The 25000-nt window shown below is 36.5% G+C and overlaps 4 protein-coding genes across 8 annotated transcripts; 2 read left to right on the top strand and 2 right to left on the bottom strand.

Moving 5' to 3' along the window:
- Positions 1-1195: 1195 nt before the first annotated feature.
- Positions 1196-6796, top strand: LOC144551620 (coatomer subunit alpha-3-like). The gene is made up of 3 exons (XM_078299662.1): positions 1196-1574; positions 2433-2927; positions 3440-6796. Exons 1-3 carry the CDS (start codon positions 1367-1369, stop codon positions 6403-6405), a joined length of 3669 nt encoding a protein of 1222 aa, XP_078155788.1. The 5' UTR covers positions 1196-1366; the 3' UTR covers positions 6406-6796.
- A 2835-nt stretch (positions 6797-9631) lies between these two features.
- LOC144551619 (uncharacterized) lies at positions 9632-11006 on the bottom strand. 3 transcript variants are annotated; one of them, XM_078299661.1, is made up of 2 exons: positions 10637-10999; positions 9632-9887 (listed from the first exon to the last, which is right to left on the bottom strand). In XM_078299661.1, exon 1 carries the CDS (start codon positions 10799-10801, stop codon positions 10637-10639), a length of 165 nt encoding a protein of 54 aa, XP_078155787.1. In that variant the 5' UTR covers positions 10802-10999; the 3' UTR covers positions 9632-9887. The 3 variants fall into 3 exon arrangements, with proteins under 3 accessions (XP_078155787.1, XP_078155785.1, XP_078155786.1); XM_078299659.1 differs by having other exon boundaries at positions 10641-10997; XM_078299660.1 differs by having other exon boundaries at positions 9879-9980; positions 10641-11006.
- Positions 11007-14386: 3380 nt separating this feature from the next.
- On the top strand, positions 14387-18534 carry LOC144551623 (formyltetrahydrofolate deformylase). Of its 2 annotated transcripts, none has more exons than XM_078299678.1 (8): positions 14387-14556; positions 14662-14774; positions 15709-15859; positions 16209-16282; positions 17215-17374; positions 17598-17696; positions 17781-17867; positions 18252-18534. In XM_078299678.1, exons 1-8 carry the CDS (start codon positions 14443-14445, stop codon positions 18396-18398), a joined length of 945 nt encoding a protein of 314 aa, XP_078155804.1. In that variant the 5' UTR covers positions 14387-14442; the 3' UTR covers positions 18399-18534. The 2 variants fall into 2 exon arrangements, with proteins under 2 accessions (XP_078155804.1, XP_078155803.1); XM_078299677.1 differs by having other exon boundaries at positions 14417-14556; positions 15699-15859.
- On the bottom strand, positions 18217-21269 carry LOC144551622 (uncharacterized). 2 transcript variants are annotated; one of them, XM_078299674.1, is made up of 6 exons: positions 20786-21269; positions 20092-20500; positions 19622-19765; positions 19468-19517; positions 19318-19378; positions 18217-18967 (listed from the first exon to the last, which is right to left on the bottom strand). In XM_078299674.1, the coding sequence occupies exons 1-6, from the start codon at positions 21215-21217 to the stop codon at positions 18738-18740; spliced, it is 1326 nt and encodes a 441-aa protein (XP_078155800.1). In that variant the 5' UTR covers positions 21218-21269; the 3' UTR covers positions 18217-18737. The 2 variants fall into 2 exon arrangements, with proteins under 2 accessions (XP_078155800.1, XP_078155801.1); XM_078299675.1 differs by having other exon boundaries at positions 19318-19375; positions 20786-21268.
- Positions 21270-25000: the final 3731 nt, after the last annotated feature.

The raw sequence follows: 25000 nt of genomic DNA, 5'->3' as shown, positions 1-25000 counted from the left end.
AATATCCATGCTTGTTTAGAAAAAATATATGATACATGAAAAAAGAAAGTAGATTTTGTGCAGTGATACGAGTTGCATCTAGGGGTGTCAATGGGTACGGTAAGGGTCGGGTGAAGGCATTTTCATACCCATACCCAATAAAATTGACTTTATCCATACCCTATCCATACCCATTAAAAATTGACTTTACCCTACCCTACCCTTACCCGTTAATATTATAGGGTAACGAAACGGTAGCGGGTAATAACGGATATTACTAATTATTATATTACTAATATAATAATTAGTTTGATTATATTTTACAAATTAAACATCAAAAACTCATTAATTTCACATATATGTAATTGTATTTTTAATAAAAAATAAAAATAAATATGCAATCAATTCCAACTAAATTGTTTTTCATAAAATTGAATTGAATATATATATTTAGGGGTTTGAAAATTGAATTGAATATTTAGATTTTATAATTACCCTATAGGGTAATGGATACGAAATAGTTATTACCCATACCCTTACTCATTTGGTTAACAAAAAAAAATTCTTATCCATACCCATATTCGATAAGCTAATGAAAAAATAACCTTACTCATACCCGCCTTATCGAATACGAAATGAGTTGGGTAAACAGCTAAAAAGGTGCCATTGACACCCCTACTTGCATCTCCCAATGAAAAAATTGCATGTTCAATAATACTGAAATATTCTAAGCTCTTTAATAAAAAAAAAATACATAAACAGAATCGTACTCTTATAACACCCTTTTGCCGAATCAACGGCTTGAGTAAAACTTCCCCTCGCCATTTTTATTGCAAATCAGCCAAATAATTAGCCGAAAAAAAAGCACTTTTACTTTTACCACCAAAATAAGTGGGGTGGAGGGGTAACCCGGGTCGGACTCCATATCCTCTGAGGTAACAGAATATTTCTGTTTATATTTGGCCCGTTCGATCAGAATCCGAGACAATTCTGTCCGAGGTGAAATGCACTAGATCCTTCAGTATTCGTGCGGGTTCTGATCGAACGGTCTGGATCTAAAAGTAAATACTCTGTTACCTCAGGTGATATGAATTCCGGGTCCAAGGCAATTCTTGCAAATTTTAACGGCAGATATCTCTTCCTTCAGCATTCGTCAACGGCCGAGATCACCTATTCCTACCCTCCTATGCCTAGATCTGAGATCTATTAAGGTCAGCACTGAATCAAACCCCCGGACTCTCTTCTCTCTCTCTCACCCTCACCCTTTCTCTCTCCTTTTCCCAGATCCATGCTTTGATCGAACACCCGTACCACTTTCTCCATTCCGATTCGGAATTCTCTTCAAGTTCATCCTTTGCATCTAGTCCGGGAAAGCCAGGGTTTACAGATGCTGACGAAATTCGAGACGAAGAGCAATCGCGTGAAGGGGCTGAGCTTCCACAGCAAGAGGCCATGGATCCTTGCGAGTTTGCACAGTGGGGTGATCCAACTATGGGACTACAGGATGGGGACTCTTATTGATCGATTTGACGAGCATGACGGACCCGTGCGCGGCGTCCACTTCCACAAATCACAGCCATTGTTCGTCTCCGGAGGTAAATCTATTTATTGGGATTTAATATTTGAAACTTAATTTCTGATTGTTTCCGATCCCTCTGTGGAGAGATTGGCCTAGATCTGGCGTAGTGTGCTTTTGTAGTCGGTGTTAGGTCCAGATATGGTGCCATAGAATCTTGCATCGTGTAGATCTACAGTTCGTTGTTTTGCAAGCGTGTGCCAGGATCAGATGCAGATTGCTCGGATCTAACACCTGAATCGATTATTAATAGATTGAATAATCTGTATCTTACAATGTAGTAAACAACTTTGGCATCTTTATTTGGTACACTAGTATTTCAATTACTATTCCTGAGGAATCTAGAAATTTGTATCGATATCCTCTTGTGTCATTTCCCGAGTCTTGGGGAATACTTCAAAACTCAGATTTCTGCATACTCACCCATGGGAGATTTTCTTAGGGATATTCACTTAAAAACCCAATTTTCTTTTTGTGGACCACATTTTATCACTAGAGGATTAACTCTGAGACAGGCCTAACTGATGTTTTTTTGTACTTTACACTACTCGAGTAGTGTAAAGGTATTTATTAGAAATTTAAGTTGGACATCTTTGCAGGCAAGATAGATCATTTGTTAATACATGTAGATCTGTTTACTGCCTATCTGGCCTTTACTTAGATCATTTATTCATACATATGGAATTTTATATCCAGGGGAGCTTAATTATAACTCAAATTTATTTTATGATTGTGATTGGGTTTCATTTCTAGCCTACCCCAACTTTTTTGGGACTAAAGGCTTAGTTGTTGTTGTTGTATTTGTAATAATGCCCTCCATTATCTAATTAGTATTCTCGACCCAACAGACACATGATTGTTATGTTGTACATGACAGGTGATGACTACAAAATCAAGGTATGGAACTACAAGACGCACCGATGCCTCTTCACTCTCCTGGGCCACCTTGATTACATCCGCACCGTGCAGTTCCACGATGAGTACCCTTGGATTGTCAGTGCTAGCGATGACCAGACTATTCGCATCTGGAATTGGCAATCACGCAACTGTATCTCTGTTCTGACTGGCCACAACCACTATGTCATGTGTGCCTCCTTTCACCCCAAGGAGGATTTGGTTGTTTCAGCCTCCCTGGACCAGACTGTGCGTGTCTGGGACATTGGGGCTCTAAGGAAGAAGACCGTGTCACCAGCAGATGATATTCTCAGGCTCACACAAATGAACTCGGATCTGTTTGGAGGAGTTGATGCAGTCGTGAAGTATGTTCTGGAGGGGCATGATCGAGGGGTAAATTGGGCCTCATTCCATCCTTCATTACCTTTGATTGTTTCAGGTGCTGATGATCGTCAAGTTAAGCTGTGGCGTATGAATGGTATATATTCTTGGACTCTTTACTGTTCATTTTATATCTGGTTCTTAAGAATTTACTATAGCTGGTAGCTAGACGTAGAGTACTTGAATCATATTAATAATGGACGAACCTGATTGTTGCTTACCTATTGACTTGGGCAATAGATGGGGTTCTGCCATGATAGGCCTTGAGATGCATATCCATACTGTAGTTGTCCTTGATGTTATTGGTTTAGTAATACTTTGGTGCATTTCGTGTAAAGGCACATTGAGAAGTACAGATTTATATTGCTCAAGTTTTTTTAATTTAGAAGTACTAATATGTGTATATTTGTGTATTCTTTTTTGCTATTTAGCGGCCATTAAATTATCTTCTATGTGGGATTGAATTTTGATAAGCCAGTATATTTGAGTTACTGTTAAAGAAAAATTTCCAATAAGGATGTGGACATATGGGATCTTAACTTTAATCTGAGTACCGCTGTTATTTAAATTTTACAACAGAAACTGATCAATGTTTTCTTGTATAAACAGACACGAAAGCATGGGAGGTGGACACCCTTCGTGGCCATATGAACAATGTGTCCTGCGTCATGTTCCATGCCAAGCAGGACATCATTGTGTCAAACTCTGAGGATAAGAGCATCCGCATTTGGGATGCGACCAAGCGCACAGGTGTCCAGACCTTCCGTCGTGAGCATGATCGTTTCTGGATTCTCGCAGCACACCCTGAGATGAACCTCCTCGCTGCTGGGCATGACTCTGGCATGATCGTCTTCAAGCTCGAGCGTGAGAGGCCTGCTTTTGCTGTATCTGGCGACAGTCTTCTCTTTGTTAAGGACCGCTTTCTTCGGTCTTTTGAGTTCTCCTCAGGAAAGGATGCACAACTCATTCCCATTCGCCGGCCTGGGTCTGTGAGCTTAAATCAGGGCCCCAGGAGCCTGTCATATAGCCCCACTGAGAATGCAGTTTTGGTTTGTTCAGATGCTGATGGAGGTTCTTACGAATTATATGTTGTGCCAAAGGAATCAGCTGGCCGGGGTGACTATGCACAAGATGCAAAGAAGGGCCCAGGGTCCTCTGCTGTTTTTGTAGCTCGCAACCGGTTTGCAGTGCTAGATAAGAGCACCAACCAGGCTCTAGTGAAGAACCTGAAAAATGAGATTGTAAAGAAGAGTCTTCTTCCTATTGCAACTGATTCTATCTTTTACGCTGGTACTGGAAATCTTCTCTGTCGGGCAGAGGACAGAGTGGTCATTTTTGATCTTCAGCAGAGGCTGTTACTTGGTGAGCTCCAAACCCCAGCAGTGAAATATATTGTCTGGTCGGGTGACATGGAGTCGATAGCTTTACTCAGCAAACATGCCATTGTCATAGCAAACAAGAATCTGGTTCATAGGTGCACACTCCATGAGACTATCCGTGTTAAGAGTGGTGCATGGGATGAGAATGGGGTCTTCATCTACACAACCCTGAACCACATCAAATACTGTCTACCGAATGGTGACAATGGCATCATCAAGACCCTAGATGTGCCTATTTACATCACCAAAGTCTCTGGCACCAAGATCTTCTGCCTGGACCGTGATGGGAAGAGCCGAGTCATTACAATTGATGCATCAGAATACATCTTCAAGCTCGCTCTCTTGCGCAAACGATATGACCATGTGATGAGCATGATCAAAAGCTCACAATTGTGTGGTCAAGCCGTGATCGCTTACTTGCAACAAAAGGGGTTCCCTGAAGTGGCCCTTCATTTTGTTAAGGATGAAAGGACCCGCTTCAATCTGGCTTTAGAGAGTGGTAACATTCAGATTGCCGTTGCATCGGCCAAGGAAATTGATGAGAAAGACCACTGGTATCGTCTAGGCATAGAAGCTCTCCGTCAGGGGAACACCAGCATTGTTGAGTATGCATACCAGCGTACCAAGAATTTTGAAAGGCTCTCATTCCTGTATCTGGTAACCGGTAATAAGGAGAAGCTCTCGAAGATGCTCAGAATAGCAGAAATAAAGAATGATGTGATGGGTCAGTTCCACAATGCTATGTACTTGGGAGATGTGAAGGAAAGAGTCAAGATACTTGAATCCACTGGTCACTTGCCTCTTGCGTATGTTACTGCTGCTACTCATGGTTTAACTGAAGATGCTGAGAGGCTGGCAGCCGAGCTGGGGGAGGGCAATGTCCCCAACATCCCTAAGGGGCGGACCAGCTCTCTTCTGGTACCCCCACCTCCTGTACTGTGTGCTGGTGATTGGCCTCTTTTACGTGTCATGCGTGGCATTTTTGAAGGTGGTCTTGATACTGTTGGCCGGAGGGGCGATGATGTAGAAGAAGATGCTGAGGCTGCTGGTGCTGAATGGGGAGATGAGGATTTGGATATTGTTAATGTGGATAGTGTGATAGCCAATGGTGACATAACTGGAGATGGTGAGGATGGTGATGTGCATGGAGAGGAAGGAGATGAAGAAGGTGGATGGGAGCTCGAGGATCTGGAGCTTCCACCTGAGGCGGACACACCGAAGGCCGCCAATTCTACTCGCGGGACTGCAATGTTTGTGGCTCCTCAACCTGGCATGCCAGTTAGTCAAATCTGGACCCAAAAATCTTCTCTTGCTGGTGAGCATGCTGCAGCTGGAAATTTCGACACTGCCATGCGGTTACTGAGCCGTCAGCTTGGCATCAAAAACTTTGCACCTCTCAAGCCACTGTTCATGGACATCCACACCGGCAGCCACACATACCTCCGTGCCTTTGCATCTGCACCGGTAGTCCAGCTTGCAGTTGAGAAGGGGTGGACAGAGTCGGCAAGCCCTAATGTGAGGGGCCCACCAGCACTTGTCTTCAAGTTCTCTCAGATGGATGACAAGCTGAAGGCTGCCTACCGTGCTACCACCGAAGGGAAGTTCCCAGAAGCACTCCGCCAGTTTATGAGCATCCTTCACACCATCCCTCTCTTAGTTGTTGACTCGAGGCGAGAGGTTGATGAGGTCAAAGAATTAATTGAGATTGCAAAAGAATATGTGCTTGGTTTGAAAATGGAGGTTAAGAGAAGGGATTTGAAAGACGATCCAGTTCGTCAGATGGAACTTGCTGCATACTTCACCAACTGCAAGCTACAAAAGATCCACATGCGACTTGTGTTGAGCAGTGCCATGTCAATTTGTTTCACAAAGAAGAACAAAGCAACAGCAGCAAATTTTGCAAGGATGCTTTTAGAACAGAGCCCGAATGAGTCCATGGCCAAGAAGGCCCGACAAGTGATCCAGGCGGCGGCTGCAGCAGATGAGACCGAGCTCAACTATGATTTCAGAAACCCTTTTGTTGTTTGTGGAGCTACATTTGTTCCAATCTACCGTGGCCAGAAGGATGTGTCCTGCCCATATTGTGGTGCACGATTTCTGCCGACAGTTGAGGGTCAGGTCTGTAATATTTGTGAACTTGCGGTTGTGGGGGCTGATGCTTCAGGTCTCCTCTGCTCTCCGACACAAGTGAGGTAAATTGGTTGGTGGGTGTTGTTGCTTATTACTATTACTGTTACTTGTTTAATTGTTATATTGGGATATGTTATAATTTTTTTAGTGTTGTTTAGAGTAAAACACTTGTGTTGTTATATTTTGCACCTTCGGTGGATCGTAGCCGGTACTGAACTGTTGAGGTGAAAGCAATAAGAATAGTATATCAGTCTGTTGAGGTTTCTTCTTCTTCTTCTTTTTCTTTTTTTTTTCCTCTTTTTTGCCTTCCCCTCCTTTTTGATATTGTTCAGCTTTAGTGTGAGATGTTATGAGCAAGTGATAAAAAGGTAGGATTTTGAGTAGCTCATATGGTTCCTGTTATGAGATACATTTGTAACAATTTTTATTTGCTTTAGAATCATGGATGTTTTATTCAGTTCTTTTTGTTCATAGATAATTTTTTCATTTCTGCAACTTTTGACAAAGAGTTTCAAAACGCACGGTACCGGTAAAGTACAAATCCTGATGACATATTCAATGAATTTTGTCCGATCAATCCTATAACTTTTTTCCATGCTGGAGGTGTATGTTACACTCCAGAAATTTTTTGTATGGTAGAATTATTGGTATACCGTTGAAATATTCTAAATTGTCTATTTTTCATCAAAACACTCAAATTTCTTATTTTACTTTGAGATATTCAATTTTCCTATCAAAATTTGAAAATTGATTTCTCTACTAAAATCAAATAACCTTTCAAGTTGTCCCCCATCTTTAATCTAATTTTAATCTTTTATTTGAATTTATTATAGATCTTTATTTTAAGATGAAAATAACTAATTTATCATTCTTACTGCCCAATTAGGATCAATGTTCTTTTGTGTTATATTCGGTCAAATATTAAATGCTAATGTGTAAGTTTAGTTACTGGATGGAAAAACTAAGTAGATTAAAATTTTATAATTAAATAAAAGTTTAAACGTTTAAAAATTGGGTTATTCTAATTAATCAATAAAAAGATTAAAGAAAAGGGAAATGAGAAAAAGAAATACTTCTAGGAACATGATAGTCCTTCAGTGAAATCCCCTAATTATTTAGAACAGCACTCTATCTTATCAGGACCATCTTCTAGAAGGTTACCAACAAATTTTAAACTGACACGCACAAGTGTTAATATCTGTGTAAGTGTTGATATTTAAGTCTTTTTAAGATAGCTGGACATAACTTCTTTCATTTTTCTCTCATTACTCACTCATCTTATACATATTTTTAAATGTGAGTTTTTTTAACCTCCTTTCAATCTTAAAAAAAAAATATCAATTAACTTTTTGTCTACAAAAATTCCAATTTTATCAAAATTCAAGCTGTGGTCCTACAAGCTGGAATCGTAGTTTCAAACTACAGTCCCATATATGTATTGATAACAGTGACGAACTATACTCCTATATGGGACCGTAGTCCAGAACTGCGATCTCAGCCAGTAAAACCGCAGTTTCAAACTGTGACCCGGTAAATATGGAATTTTTAAAAAAAAAAAAAATGGTTTATTTGTTTCGAAGAGTGTAAAAATAAAAATTTCAGACAAAATTGACAAGTAAATAAGTCAATTCTTAGAGCATCTACACCCCTGAAATTCTTGGAGTTTCTAATCTGATGTGGCAGTTTCTAAACCAGTTTCAGGGATGCAGATGAGTTTCTTATTTAGCAACTTTGCTCCAAAATTTCTTAATAAGAAACTGTTTATAAACTCTGATGTGGTCAAATAATTCGCTGAAATTCTTTTCTCCTGTAATTTATTTGTTGATGTGACAATTAAGAAACTCTAATTTTAGTTTTAAGAATGTGGAGGTTTAAAAATTTTTAGAGACAAAATTTATAAAAATTAGTTAACAGTTATTCAGAAACTTCAAAAGTTTCACGGATGTAGATGCTCTTATGCACTCTGATTTTAGCCAAAATTTGATGAGAAAAATCGTTAAAATTATACAACGGTTTCACCATGCTTCCCCTTCGTCCGCTCCCCTTCCGATTTTATCACTCAGGAGCATATCAATTGCGGTTAGAGTCGGTCTCTCCTAGCATGTACATGTCTTGCATGGGATTGTCTATGGTGCCACACAGGTGCTGCGTGTGACTGTGTGGTAGGAGGATGCATGAACTGTGTTTCTATATTCAATACAAAACCTGGCAGCCACTGCTCGATATTTTTCAAAAAAAAAAGAGTCGGTCTCTCCTCCGTTCTCCTTCCTTTCCCTCGAGTAACCCCTTGTGAAACTCTATAAATGAACTCGCCGACAACACATTTATATCTTTAAATCCCTTATCCAATTCGATCTAGTGATCTTCTTTTCTTTTCTTTTTTTCTAAACAAAATTAGAGTCGAGATGATCCAAGGTCTCGTCTTGAGACTTTTTTTAGTTTTTGAAGGGAAATATTAAGGATCGTAAAATCATTATTGTTTTTCATTTATCTGTTTCACCCTGTAAAAGTTATAAAACTAAAATAAACATCTACAATGACGGCAATTACCAATGAACCATTTTCAATGACTTAACCCTCCGCTTTTCAGCCAAATTTTGTGTTTGCTTGTGATTACCTCAGCTTCATTGCGAGGCTTAGCTATAATCTTGTTTTGAGTTGTTTTATGTTGTTATGGTTGTGCGCTTTGAACAATGCTTTAATTTTGCTTTTTTGGTATGCATCTTTGTGGGGTTGTTGGGTTCCAGTATTTGCTCCATGAGCATTTCGGGTTTAGATAGGTTGTTTTTGAATAAGGTGTAGTAGTCAACTGAAAGCAATAGTGTAAGTTAATGTTTTTTCTTTATCTTCAATGAAGATGGGCATTTTGGCCTTTTTAATCAAAAATGACTTAACCCTCCTATGTAATATGACTATTTTAAAAATTACCCGTTAACTTTCATTAGGATTAACACCCTTATGATACTGAGCAATTATGATCAGCTATTGTTTTCTGTCACCTTGCGGTCCTTTTCTGTTTCTGTGGTATTTTACATACTAACAACTGGTATTGTTTCCCTCTGATCAGTTATGTTTTCTTCTCGACGTTTTTCTTTTCTCGAACAACCCATATCAGTTCACTCAGACCAATGTTTGATCCTGTGATGATGAAATAAAAATGCACCACTTGTGCACAGAAAAAAGATGATGAACTTGATATTATTTAGTTGGGTTAATCAAGTCTCATAAACACACCAAAAGAAATGAGGAAAACTAACCAAGTGCATTTCTGGTAATGAAATCTACAGCTGACTGAACAAAAACCGGCATTCAACAATTTAAGAAGCCCACTATATCACAACTACATAGAAACAATACATGATCATGATCCATATAAATCAAGAGAAAGTAGACCAAAGAAAATTCAAAGTGTCTGAATGGAAAGAAAATACAATTTAGAGATCCCATCTATCTGTCCGATACCAACATGCTCATGGGCAGCTCTATTCTCTTTAATCCATAAACTCTATAAGAGAAAGAATTAGCTCTAAACTATCAATGATTTATTCCTGCAAGAGAAGGAGAGAGAGGTCAATTTCAGAAGCATTTGCATACCCAATCCAGGGACTTCAATTGCCGTTCAACTTTACCTGACCTAGAAACTAGGAACCCATAGCGGAACAAACAATAAATGCCAGTCTCATCTCTGGTACAACTAAGCCCCAATTTATTTAAGCACTTGGTACATAATTCAGTCTTGGGCAATGCTGGTTTAAAATGACTAAATTACAAGGAGTACTGTGCACCGGGGATTCACTTGTGATGGGCATTTATCACCCTTTATTGCACGATAATTTGTAAAGCTGAAGATAAGATGGATTGAATTGAAACCAATTGAATCTTCATAATGTATGGTTAATGATGCTAAATTGGGTTGAGATAATCACAGAAGTACCTGTACAGTATTAGTGAGGTCTTTCTCTACTACCAATATATACAGCCAAAGCCAAATTTATAGCATACTACCAGACCAGAAATTTGTAATCCTAAATCAAAATTGCACTGTAAAGCTAAATTAATAACTAAAAGCCTGATAAGAGATTGCAGCCAATTGCCCTGCCATTACAAATTGCCGGGTACAAACCATAACCATACTGGATCCCTATTTAAACACGTAATATTCTTCATAGATTTAAATGAGGACTAAATCTGACTCCAACGCACTACTGCATTAAACTGTCTCCAACTTTGATTTCAATGCCCAGCACATCACCAAAGAGAGCAATTGCAATAATGAATTAGAAAGGAAAAGGCACACCTACGTCTGTTTGGCGAAGGAAGAGGAAGAAGAAGAAGGTGCAGAAGAGGAGGCAGGAGAGCGCTTGCTACGAAACATCATGTACCCGAGAGGAAGCACAACTCCGGCCATCATGATCGCCACGCCGATCAGGTACCTACCCGGCGTCGGCGGTTCTATCTCCATGTTCTACCTCGTAACAACCAGATTACTTCAGATCAGATCTGCCGTTTTTCATGTACGGGTAAATGGTGAGTGTTTGGTTAGTTCTTACTCGTTGATTGCAATCGCTAGGAGGAGCGGAGAAAAGGCGATCAGATCGGAGATTAGAGGAGGAAGAGCCGAAGAGGGGAGTAGAGACTAGAGATAGAGAAAGCTCAGCAGAGGCACTCGGATCTGATTTCTTCTACGGGTTGGGTGAATCGGGTCAGACTTGAACCGGACGGACCGTTTAATCCAGTCTCTAGGGTTGTGAATGACACTCTTTTATTCGTTTATCGGATCCGGATCGTATCAATAAACATAGGTGTACAGGAGCGAATTTTAATGTAGTTCAAAGGTGGCTAACCACCCCTATAATTCTATTTTTTTTTAATTATATATATTAAAATTTATGTTCTCTTAAGTTGTTATATAACTTAGCCCTCTTATAAAAGATATAAGAACAAGTATTTTCTTGTAACCTAGTAGTTAAAGTTACTCATTGGATTGTCAGAGCTTTTGAGTTCAAATATCATCTCCCACATTATATATTTTTACATTTTATTTTTTAGCTATCTCTATCTAAATTTTCTAGTTCCGCCCATACGGGTGTAAGACTTTTTCTCATTAGCTTATCGGATATGGATAAGGGTAGTGATTTTTTTTCGTTATCTTACATGTTATTGTATAAGATAATTTTTAAAAATAAAATTATATATATATATATATATATATATATATATATGAGATAGGCTAATGTGTTTTTGGTAGCATATGGGCCGAAATACACACGGTCCAAATTTGAAATTTCAAAATCCAAAAAGTCGATCCGAACCGTTCATCTTGTTCTCCATATTAATATGTACTTGGAGACCAAATTTTATATTTTTATGAATTTTTTTACTATTTATTAAGCCACTTTGAAAATTGCTGATCCAACGGTGGCTTAACAAAATAGTAAAACCGTTGGATCAACGATTTTCAAAGTGGCTTAATAAATAGTAAAAAAATTCATAAAATATAAAATTTGGTCTCCAAGTACATATTAATATGGAGAACAAGATGAACGGTTCAGATCGACTTTTTGGATTTTGAAATTTCAAATTTGGACCGTGTGTATTTCGGCCCATATGCTACCGAAAGCACATTAGCCTATCTCTCTCTCTATATATATATTTTATATAAAGATGATAAATGATACAATAAAGTTTTTTATTTTATTAAATTTTCATAATACAAATTAGTTGTGTTCATTATTATTATTATTATTATTATTTTGAAAAATATTTTATCGAAAGTATAAATCAAGATGTCAATGACACTTTTTTATCCGTTTACCGACCCATACTGTATTCACACAAAAAAAAAAAAGATAAGAGTAAAGATTTTTTTTTCGTTATCATTACGAATACGAGTATAAAAATGCCTCCACCCGATGCGTATTGACACCCTACATGGTGCCATGGTGGTGTGGTAGGAAATAAATCTCATGTTATTTCGATCTCAACCGTTTACATTTTATGTTTTGCGAATCTTAATGGAGAAATTTTCTATGTGCAAATCTCAGTGAAGATCAACGGTTTAGATGGAATAACAGATTTATGTTATTCCTTTCAAATAACAGCAGATTTATTTTCGGTGTGCTATTATCGTACCATATATTATATATTAAGAGCCAATTCTTTTTCTTTTGCTCTGTAGAATTTTAAAATATATATTTTAAACACAAATTTTGTGTTGTTTGAGATAAATGATGTTTTTGCAAATGAACATGAAATTATTTGTCAATTTAATTTTTAAGAACCTTAACAAGTAACACTATTAGAATTTTGTTTCTGTATTAAACTGTTTCATTGGATGACTTCTTCCTTACCGTAATTTTGCACAATGCCATTTGTTTATTTCCATTTTTTCTCTTTATGTAAAAGTGACTAGGATGGTTTTAGAGAATTAGACAAAATAACATGTCCATTGGTTTTTCAATATAATTTTTAATTTTTTTGTTGTAACAGCAATAAGCGGACCCACATAGAGCTGGAGCCTGGAGGACAATCATTTTCTGGATTTTAAATTTTTTTATATCTACAAGTTTCAGATTAACTTTAACCCTCCTTCTGGAATTTTATTTGTTTTCCTCAGGATTTTCTGATTTGTAATTCAGTTTTAATTTAGAGTTAAAATTAGAAAAAGATTTTTAAATTTTTATTGGTAATGAGAATTAGAAGTTAGAGCATTGGAAATTATAAGTAAAAATATATATATATATATATTTTTTATCTAGTATTTGATTTTTTTTTTTTTTGGTTACATCTAGTATTTGATTAGCTAATGAGTTTAAACCTGATTCGCTTATATTTTTTTTGTCTCTCCTGATGGAAATTCTGAATCCACCTCTGCAAATAAGATTTGTGTGTGCATAAGAGAAGTTTTGTGTGTACAGTTCAATTTTTTTTTTTTTTAAATAATGTATTGAGGTCAAGGCACCCAATGCATTTTTAAACTCGTATGCATATTACAAAGGATTTTATCTTTTTATGGATTTTGAATCCATAATCTCATAAATGAGAGTCATGTAAATTTGCCAAATCAAAGGTAGATTCTTAATTCAAGTTAAATTTTCAAGATGAAAGGTTGTGATCATTGAATTAAAATTAGTTTTTTTTAATATTTAATGTAAGATCATGTTAAGTTTTAAAAAAAGAATATTAAGTCAAGAGAGGACAAATAGAAAACGATCAAATATTGTATTTGTGATGTTATTTTCTATTCAATATATATTTGAAGAGGAGGGTTCAAATGCACCCTATCTTTCAAATCCTTTTTCTCTGTTTTCAAAGTCCAAATAGTCAATCCGAACCGTTAGATGTGATCTATATATTAAGATGTGCTTGGAGACCAAATTTTACATTTTTTGAAATTTTTTTTACTATTTATTAAGTCACTTTGAAAATTGCTGATTTTACATTTTCTGGACCATTGGATCAGCGATTTTTCAAAGTGGCTTAATAAATAGTAAAAAATTCCAAAAAATGTAAAATTTGGTCTCCAGGCACATCTTAATATATAGATCGCATCTAACAGTTCGGATTGACTATTCGGACTTTGAAAACGGAGAAAAATGATAGGATACATTTGGATGCACAAAAATTTGGGTGCATTTGAACCCTCTAATTGAATTTCTTTTTCCTTGCTCGTGGATATCCAACTAACAAACGTAAACAAGAATTGCTGTAATTATCGTATACTTTCTGAGTCCGCATCATCTGCAATAACTCAAAAGAGAATCCTAAACATGGGCCGTCCGATTGTGAATGGAGCCCATCCAATCTCCATCTAAAACATAGAGGTCCTTAATATTAGTGAGGATTTAATTCGCACGAATCTTAAAGCTGATAGGGCGGTCCAGATGCATTAACTCAAAAGATTCCTTTTTGAGTTAATGCAGAGGATACGCATACTTTATTAGTTTATTAGCACCAAACCAAGCATTTTTGTAAAAAAATTTATTAGCGACCCGACCGTCCGACCTTTATCCTTTGCGATTTACGAATTTACAAATTACAATACACTCCCCTCCGCCTCGAACGGACAAACCAACAACTGCACAGGAAAATAAAACAAAGGCCATGGTTGGTGCGCAAGCCCGTGCCTCTTCCTCTTCCCTCGGACGAAACGCAGTCAGAGCTTTCTCCTCTTCGATCTCTCAGTTTTTTAATGGCATCCATGTCTTCCAGTGCCCAGTAATCAATCTCTTCTTCTCATTCTTCCTTTGTTGTTTTTCTTTCTCGAGAAGTTTCTTTCTTTGTCGCTCGATATTGATTTATTTTGAATTTATGATTTCTTAGGATGTGGTCGGGGTTGTCGCCAAATTGTCAGAGTGTATTGCTTCCAGAGGAGGAAATATCAACTGCGTAGATGTGTTTGTCCCTGGAAACCAAAAAACCTTCTATTCTAGGAGGTGAATCTCATTTTATTTTTTTCTTTGTTTGTTTGAATTGGGTTAGTGGATAAAATTTTCAATGTGCAGTAATTACTATATAATTATTGATTAAACGTCAATTGCAGTGGCTTTATTTAAGTTGTTCGATTGCATAGTTATGTGGTCTGGTTTTTGTGTATAACAAGTTTAAAAGCCATTGAGTATTGTTTCTTGGGCCACTAATTTGATAGAGATTTAATAGGCATGTGATGCTAGTTACTGTTTGTCATTTGTCTATGTAGATTCCTGATTCCTACATTGGAGATGCAATAAGCACTTTTATATTATATTACCATCAATATAATTATAATTAATACAATGGCTGGTATACACAAGGTGCTCCTGTTTCATTCAAGCAATGACATCATACTTGTGTTTTTTCTCTAATTGGCCACAAAATTTCATCTTAAATTGGTATCCTGCAGAATGAGAAATTTGTAGTTGTATACTTCTATTATAAATATCAGAGGGTCTATGATTTTGGCCCCTGTTAACCATAGGTTCAGTACACCCTTGAAGTATTTTTGGTTCAAGTAACCTCTCAAAAATAATGTGCTCGATTCGATCAGACCCTTAAACTATTCTTTGTTGGGCCCTTCTTTTAGTTAATAACTAAAATAGTGTAATGCTATCCATTAGAGCTGAAATAACCCTAGCAACCTACTCCACTTGCAATAGCCATTTATCAGATGCTTCATTAGATTATGCACTGGTTTATAAAGTGGTACATGCCAATCAATAACTAAGGGGACTCCTTTTAACCAAGTGCAGTAGCAAAGGTGTCTGATTGAACCGAACAAGAGTTTATGGGTCTTGAGCGAACCAAGTGATATAGTCACGGTCCAAATTAGACATTCTGGTAAATATGAAGGTGGATCTTAATTGAAATTGAGGTTAAATTAGTTGTTGGCAGTGAATTTTCTTTTGATCCAGCCCGCTGGCCTCGAGATGCACTGGAGTCTGATTTTCAGAAATTAGGAAGGCATTTTAGTGCTGAGAGATCTACTGTTCGGGTCCCAGATCTGGATCCAAGATATAAGATTGCAGTTCTTGCTTCAAAGCTGGTCAGTTACCATCTCCTAGAGATTATCCTAGCAAATTTTAGTACTTTTAGAAACTATCATTCTTAATATACACAAATCAGAACAGTATGTCTTAGTGTTGATCTTCCTTTTTGTTTATTTATATTTTTTGTTTACTCTATTTTTGAGTTTTTTTTTTTTTCTTGTTACGAATGTAAGGAATGAGCACAATCAATTCTAAAACTTGCAAAATGGCCAAGTGCCACCATATAGAAATCCTTACTGGCACAATTTATATCTTACTATGGTACAATGAGGTCCAGCATATTTTGGGAAGATCTTTTTTGTACGCTTGTCCATAAAACCATTTATATATTCTTGCTAATTGTAGGATCATTGTTTGGTCGATTTATTACATCGTTGGCAGGAGGGAAGGCTTCCAGTCGACATTAGTTGTATAATAAGGTGATAATCCCCCCCCCCCCCCCCCTCTTTTGAGATTAGTTATATTCACATTATAGCCCAGTAGTTGACTTAAAACCTTGAGCTGACAGTGAAGTCACATTTGTTAATTTATACTTTGTACATTAAGTGTGCTCCTGGCATGGGTTTGAACTAAGAGTGTGCTCCTGACCTTGGTACTGCAATGAAAGATGGGAGTAGCTGCAGATATAATTTTGCTCCATAACTTTAATAAAAATGGAAAAATGAGGTGACAGGAAGGGAAGATTTTATGTCCTCTATCCTCCAAACAATTTTCTGAAATATCTAAAATGGGGTCTAGAGGAGGTGAAGAATTTGAATTTTCTCCTCCTTTACTCTCCTCTCCTCCCTTTCTATCCCCTCCCTCCATGCATCTCTGGAGCACAGCATAACAGGAGAGCCCTTGTCTAGCTAAAAGAATCTCTTTATTCCAGTCAGCACTACTCTATTTATTCTAACCTACATACTTATATCAAAGTACTGGCCATTTTATACCAATCTTTTCCATGCAAAAAAAAGTAGCTCAACTACTTTATATTCACCCTTTATCATTTTATTTTATTTTAACCTACATACTTCGATTGTGATATTGTCATAGGATGCCGATCTTTAGAATGCAGAGAAAACAATTGCACAAAATAATAGTAAGCTGAAAAATGTCATAACAAAGCAAAAAAAAAATGAATAATAGATGTTTGTTAAAGCTTCATTGTAAAAAAAAAATTTCAAGAATTCAGATTGAGGAGAATGGAATCCTTCTCAGTTTTGGTCTTCAGAATCTAGTGTTATATTCCTAATGTTCAGCCATGAATATTCATAATTATAAGATTCAATTTGAACTTGTAGAAAAATGTGTTTTATTGTTGTATACTCATTGTAACTAGTGTTGAGGTCTAAATGCTAGTGTAATGCAGCAATCATACCAGGGCTCGAAATACACATGTGATGCGATTTCTTGAAAGGCATGGGATTCCTTTTCACTACTTGTCAACTGCTCCAGGGAATAAAAGAGAGCAAGAGATCTTGGGGTTGGTTGAAGATACCAATTTTCTTGTACTAGCAAGATATATGCAGGTACTTAATGCAATTGCAAGGATTTTTCATCGCAAATTTCAGTAGGATGGACCATTCCTATACCTGACAAAGTTTGAGTCCAGTCATTTTTTTTTTCCTTTGGTTTAAACAGAAGCTTGGTTCTGTTTTCATTTGGTTTAAACAGAAACAACTTATTTTAAAGAGAACAAGTAATGCTGAAACTCTGAGGACAAGTTATGCTAAAGAAAATATTGATCTGCAGATACTATCAGGTGGATTTCTACAGGCCTATGGTAAAGACATCATAAACATTCACCATGGTCTCCTTCCCTCATTCAAAGGAGGAAATCCTTCCAGACAGGTTCTTATATAAACTATACCTATATACTAATTTCTGTCCTTTTCAATACACTTGGACACTAATATACCCCCATGCTAATTTCAGGCTTTCGATGCTGGTGTAAAATTGATTGGTGCAACGAGCCATTTTGTTACTGAGGAGCTTGATGCTGGTCCCATTATCGAGCAAATGGTGCACACTTCACTTTTCTCATGTCTTCCCCCCCTTTGTTTTTTTACTGCTTATTGCAAAATTTAGTAAAATGAGGGACAGTTGCCAAATTTGAGTTCAATTGAAATATTTGACATGTATTGCTTGCTTCAAGTCCTTTGTCACGTTTTTTGTGCAATAATGTTGTGCAAGTTGACAGGATAATATTGGGCTAAATTAGGGCTTAGTTGGACACAGGAACATTTCCTTGCCATCCATCCTAGTATCCAACAGTTCCAGTCTGATACATTTATTTCAATGTTTCCATGTGTATTTCTTCTGGGTATTTCTTTAAGGTTCTTATGCAGTACCATATGTGTTACTTGCTTCAGTAGTGCTAATAGTATTTATTACTTGTCACAACAGGTCGAAAGAGTATCACACAAAGATAATTTACAAAGCTTCGTGATGAAATCAGAAAACCTCGAGAAACAGTGCCTTTCCCAAGCAATAAAGTCGTACTGTGAACTCCGTGTTCTACCTTATGAAGGCAGGAAGACTATCGTATTTTGATTCTTGAAGCTCCTTAATTTAATTTTACAAAAATAAAGCAAATGTACAGACCCCCATAACTAACTACAGAGCAATTTATTGCCAATTGGCTACTTGTACTATAAATAACATTATTAATTCTATGGTATCTTCGTCCTGACAAAATTTAATATGATTATATTTGCACACCACCCACTTATTGGATATCTTCAAACCAAACAAGAAATCTGGATTCGAGGAAAGGCATGGAGGCTCAACTTGGGATATGGCTAATTGCAAATTTAGCAAATCACGGCATCTATGCGCATGGTTGACGACCATACTATCGTTGCTCCCTCTATAAAATTGAAATGATTGACATCAACAGAGTTTCAGGGATTCAAGTGATTTCTCAATCTGGTTAGCATCATCTGCTTGTCTTAGCAGGTTTTGCACTCCATCAACCCATTGTTGTTTAGTGAAGCTGTTCTCGCATTCGAATTGTACAAGGCCTTGTGCAGTTCTCAAGCCAAAGCTGCTGGTTTCTCCACTGGCATCTCTCTCATACTCCACCCAGGGGGGCATCTCATTGTATACTCCATATACAACACCTGGTAATCAAAGAAACTTGTTACACGAGGACTTTAAAGAAAATTAACCTGTCATACTTAGAAATCATGCAATGCTTCTACCCTTAATCCCTTTAGATAAGAAATACAAATTTTGGGCAAGTCAACCGAACTGGTATTGATGGTATCTACAAATGGTTGGTTTATTATCGCTCCTATAGTGCTTTTATTGGTAAATGATAGTGACAGTAAAACCAATAAATCGCTTATATTCTTATCAAATGCCAGATTTGTAGTCATTCTTTCAGTGGACAATTATAATATCTGCTCTATTTGTTTCTTTGTTTGCAAATGATATATGTACAACAAGCAATATTACTATTTTTTCTTACTTTTTTTATTTTTCGAGAGAGCGCCTCCTATGTGCTTGCTCTTTAACTTTAGTACAACCTGCTAGAAAATGGTTAACTGTTACATCAGTATACAAACTATAATACTAACCAAATCTTATGTGCTTAGTTATTCACTTAAGATTTCTATACCTGCGACTTTTTGTTGATATAAACAGAGACCCTCTTCAAGTGCAAAGCCCCTGCACCACGAATTGAGGTGTTAAATAGGAAGGTTCATTCTTGGTTTCAAAAGTTAAAATTCAACTGAATTTATATCCAAAATTTGATGCCTTTCATTAATTACCTTTTCGGGTTCGTTTGAGCAGCTCGCCTTCTTTGCACCAAATATCAGGACTTGAACACGAGACCTTCTCAAATGGAATAACAGCCGCATTGTTCCTGCTTTCTCTGTTAACTCTTTGTTTAAACGCAGCAGCTCCTCTCAAAGCTGTTAATATTCCCCAATGAAAATTGAAAAGTTAATTAAGTAGATGAATAACACTACTACGCCGTGGAAATTTGGTTATTTAATTGTAATAAATTATAATTCTTACATGCGCCTATGAAAAAAAACCATTAGTTACAACATTAAAAAAAAAAGGTTAGAACTACTAAACCAAGCCACTGGGCAAATTCAACAGCCAGTATATTTTCTGTATCTGTCAGTATTTATTTATTTTAGTCAATTTTATATATAAATAAATTAATCAATCAATTTCCAATTTTACAAAAATAGGAAGTCATGACATGTTCATCCATGATCTAACTACCAACCTGTAGCAGCAGCTGCAGTCAAAGTCATCAGATCTCCCGGTGTCTTGACATCAACAGCCGATTTGACAGCTGATGCGACATAATCACGATCAGCACCTGCCATCTCAGCTATCTCGATGCAGTGCGACGCCAACAATTCCGTGGCCGAAGCCATGGCTACCCCCATTTTCTTATTTTCATTTTCGACTTTTGCTCCGAACCTTTTACTGTTGTTTTCTGTTTTTGGCCCTGCAGCAACAGCTGCTATTGCGGTCGCCACCTTGGCAACTGAAACGGCCGCGTGTACTCGGGCTCGTTCGGCCCGTGCCTTCTCTTTGGCTTTTTCTTTTGCTCTGGTTTGCTCTCTTTGTTGGAACCATTTCAGAATCGGCGGGTGGTGGGCAACTGTTCCATTTTTGTTTCCATCGATCTGTGAATAGTTGTTGGATTAAAAAGCGCTGTTAATTCTAAATCAAAATATGGTTTTCTGATGGGTGAATACCTTATACGAGTAGGATCTTTTTTTATTGTTATAAATTTTGAACATGAAAAAGAAGATATTGGTTAGGATTTAATGGGTTAATACCTTATACCGGGATTGCAATCTATGCTATGTACTGCAACAAAACCTGACTGGTACAATAGATTATTTGGCTAGAACTGTTCAAACCACATCGCCAAAGAATAGGCAATACAATCATCAATCCATACTTACTCTTTTTTGATAATTACAAGGATTAGATGCGGCAAACACAAGCGTCTCGGGTATGATCAACTCGGGCAATCGTTCCACGACAAAGTTACGCTTCCTGCCTCCAGCAAGGAGTGCCTTAGAAATCTCTGAGGCCGAGACACTCCATGACCGCGACAAATACTCCATTGGCTCCATGGGTGTTTGCGGAGGCGGTATGACCGGTACCATCCCCGACTCTTCATCCTCTTCGCTGTACCAGTCATCCCCAACTATTAGCATGTCATCCCTTCTTTTCTTTGCTTTCAGAAAGAAACCCTTCTCCATTTGTTGGCACTGATACCAGTGTTTTATGTAAATCTCTTTTGTTTCTGGGATGGTACTTATAGGAGGAATGCTATGCACAGAGCACAAGAAGGGAAAGAGAGGTGGGGTATAGAGGAGACAAAGGGACATATCCCCTAATTTCTTTTTTGGTTCCTTTTTTTGGGTTTTGAGTTTGGGATGATGTTGCACTGTTTGGTGCTCTGTACTGTTGCCTGTTGCCTGTTGGCTGTTGGTGAATTTTAATCTATTGTTTTGTACTTTGAAGTATACTTTTCACCTGTGTACAGCATTAGAGAAAAGTGTACCAGAAAAAAAAGACAAATTACATGAATCTCTATTCAACTGCTAGTGCGTTGGTAAAACTAGCACATCAAGCGCACTAGTTCTTTTTTAAGCAGCTTAGTTACATTAAATTTGTCTTTCTTGTAACGAGAAATCATTTTTATTAATTTTCAACCAATCAGCTCATCAGGAACTCGGTACAGCTCCAATTCCTTCTCTCTCATTTAGGTATATATTTAATTTTGAAAGAGTTGTCTAATGGGGATATGGTCATGTGGGGTCACCAAGGGAAGGTTCGACTGCTGATCCCTCAACCTCAAGGTTTAAGATATTAACAGAGTTATTTTGGCTTCACACTACATACCAGTCGTATACTTGTTCATCTTATCTCTATTGGGCGTTCGCTGCCTGAAGTCAAAATAGCTTTGCCAATACCTTTACCCAGTTTTAACTTTTAAGGTCTATTATGACTTATGAGCATGAATGCTTAGACTCGCAAGGTACTGTAGATAATAATCTAACGGCCAGCAAAAATTCGACAATTATCTGATGGTCCCTAAAACATATAGCTCTAGCTAAAGCTTGCCTATGAAATATTTTAACAAAAATAAGAAAGTAAAAGAGACAAGAGAACCAGGTAATGGGGAAGATTGCTCGTGCATTACGCAATTTTCTACGGTTATCTTTGGAATTTTAAAGAAGGACTGAATATTTAAATGTAATAGACTAATATCAATACCAACAGCGATAATCAAGGTATCAAAACCTCAACCTAATATCACTCTATTTCCTAATTTATTTTGTTCTCTTGCTGTAATATTTTGGTGGTTGTGGGGATGACGACGACCTGTTGCTTTTATGGTATTTGGAGTGTTGTGTTTGGGGTTTTGTTGGGACTTTGAGAAAAGAACTTTCCATGGGCCCGCTTGGCAGCGAATTAGGGTGCAAAGACTGCTCTACCTTTGTCACTTGCACAAATTTGAAAGTTTGTTTAAAAAAGTTCAGCTTTGGATTCCGATTTTCCAAATATTTTACATCAACATTTGTTTTTATTTTAAAAAATAAAAACATTGTACATACTTCTTATCTTTAATCATTTTTACCATCGAATAAATTTAATAATCTATAAATTCAGATAAATAGCACATACTTAGAATAGTTTCAAATACAGAAAGTCAGAAACAAACAAACTAAATGCAAGATGTTGAATATATACACTGAGATGATTTGTGAATACATGTCAATATATATGCCTTTGTTCAGTCTATTCGTTTGTGTACTTGAAAATATGTTTCTGTTTTATTTTTTCAGCTGTCATAACATATCGGTTCAGTGTGATTTATGAATGCATACTTTCAAATAGCAATGTTGTCAAATTTTCTAAACAAATAATATTATTGTTAAAATTTCTGAAAATGAGGATAGACAAAAAAAGGTTCTCTGACTTTGCTTATGGGGTACAAAATAATAAGAGATTAAAAAGTGCATATATTACGATAAAAAGTGCTAGAAACATTTTTACATAATTATTTAAAAACAATCTTTATAAGAGCACGTAGAGATCATCAAAAAATATCTAGTTATGTGGCTAGAAAAAAGAAATATCTAATTATGACTATGAAATTTTGCGGTTGAGAAGTATTGTTTAAACTTTGTCGGTAATCAAAGAGTTTTTTTTTTTGACAATATATGGAATATTATTACAAAAAAATAATTTGGAGATTGTGACGAAAAACTGGTAGGAAGAGTGTGACAACAAATAATAAAATAGCATTGAATAAAATATCTTTTTCTCTTTCCTTTCTTTTCATCCTTTAACTATTTCAACATTTCTTTAAATCAATAAAAAATAACAGTCTTCTGTATTATAAATTTAAATAGGATAATAACTTCTATGCAAATAGCATCACTATGTATTTATTTAATTTTAGCATCAATCCATACGCACCAAAGTTTGATCAATTATAGAGTTATATTTTAAAAAAAAATCAGGTTGAAATGTGACCATATAATTATTGAAGCGCAAACTTAAACTACATCCAATTTACAGAAGCAAACCATTTGCAACACCAAATTCAGGTTCATATCTTTTGGATTGGTCGAATAAAATTGCCTGTGGGCCCAAATTGGCAGGGAATTGGGGCACAGAGGAGGTTCCACTTCTGTTTTTAAGGGAAGGTTTGTTTGGTCAGGTTCTTGATGTAGGTATATTGTCAAATCTACTATTAGAGGTAATCAAGAAATTGGTCGCTTTAAGCCTATTTTGATAACGATTTAAAGCATCTCTGTCTCTAACTACTTTTTAAGGAAATTTTAAACATAATGTTTGCGCTCTCAAAATTAAGCATGTTTGCAGGTTTGAATCTGTCGTTGATATCTCTCCTCCTTATTAAAGAGCTTAATGTCTAGATCCTGCAAGGGTCCTGATTTACTTTTTTTTTTCAGAAGGATGTTCAGCCGTTGAATTTCCAGATCGCACATAGATGAATTTTCCAAATTATGCACTTCAACACTTAAGCATGCACTGGTCGCGCCGCATATGATCCCGTAGACTGCGCGCCACACCCGTGGACCGCACCTCTGAACCACGCACGGCGCCTGCGGACCGAGCCTGTGCACCGCGCACCGTTTTTTTTTCTGCTGAAGGCGGGATTCGAACCCAGTTGGGTTCTGTTGGTGCCAAAATTTTTACCACTACACTAGAGTTCACATGTGTTATCTTGTAGATAAATATAGTATTTAACTATTTTTCTCTACAAATTTGATTTAAATTATAATTATATAAATATCATATATAAAATAAAAATATATATATATATATTAATAGCCGTATCGTATCCTTCATTTTTGAAAATTGCCGTATCGCTGTATCCGTATCGTATCAGTATTATTATTGCTTTGAGATTTGTGCAGCACGTATTTGAACGGTTGATTTTCAAAAAGGTCACGCAAATAATGAAATAATGAAACGCTTGATCTTCTTCATTTTATAATATTTTATAATGAAATAATCTGTTTCCGTTGCAACGCACGGGTATAATGCTAGTTTAAAATTAAGAGACTTGATTTTTATTTGTATCTAAAAAAATGATGACTCAACATGCTTTGCAAACATACAGTCTTTCTTGACATATATACTTTTTTTTTAATTTATATTGATGTCAAAGCAAAACAATTTATTCTTAATTTCTTATACTACCATAAAAGAAGTTGAATGTACAATTGCATGCCACATCGAGAACCAGTCTTTGGTAGTAACAATACAATATTTTTCTATATGAGAGGTTGCAAGTTTGAAATTCAAATAAATTTTTTTTGTGAATATTAAATAATTAGGTAGCTTGTTCGCACAGAATATATGCTACAAAGTTTCAGTATAGCAAGCTATACCTTTTAAACCTTTGTTATACTCTGTCAAATCAGATAGCAAGTGCACTATCCTATCGATGAGTATGCTAAGATATCGATCCACAGGGACGGAAGAAAATGACCGGACTTATCCTAAAATTACTTGAGATTCTAGAAGTGAGAGAAATTGGTTTGGTTTGGTTCTGACAATTCTAATGATTTATGACAAGTTTAAAAGACAATAAAGAGAATTAAAGTTATTTTCAATTGATAGAAAGGCGT

The sequence above is a fragment of the Carex rostrata genome, chromosome 3 (genome assembly GCF_964058835.1).
Source record: "Carex rostrata chromosome 3, lpCarRost1.2, whole genome shotgun sequence".
NCBI classification, from domain to species: Eukaryota; Viridiplantae; Streptophyta; class Magnoliopsida; order Poales; family Cyperaceae; genus Carex; species Carex rostrata.
This window is presented reverse-complemented; position numbering and strand designations above follow the sequence as displayed.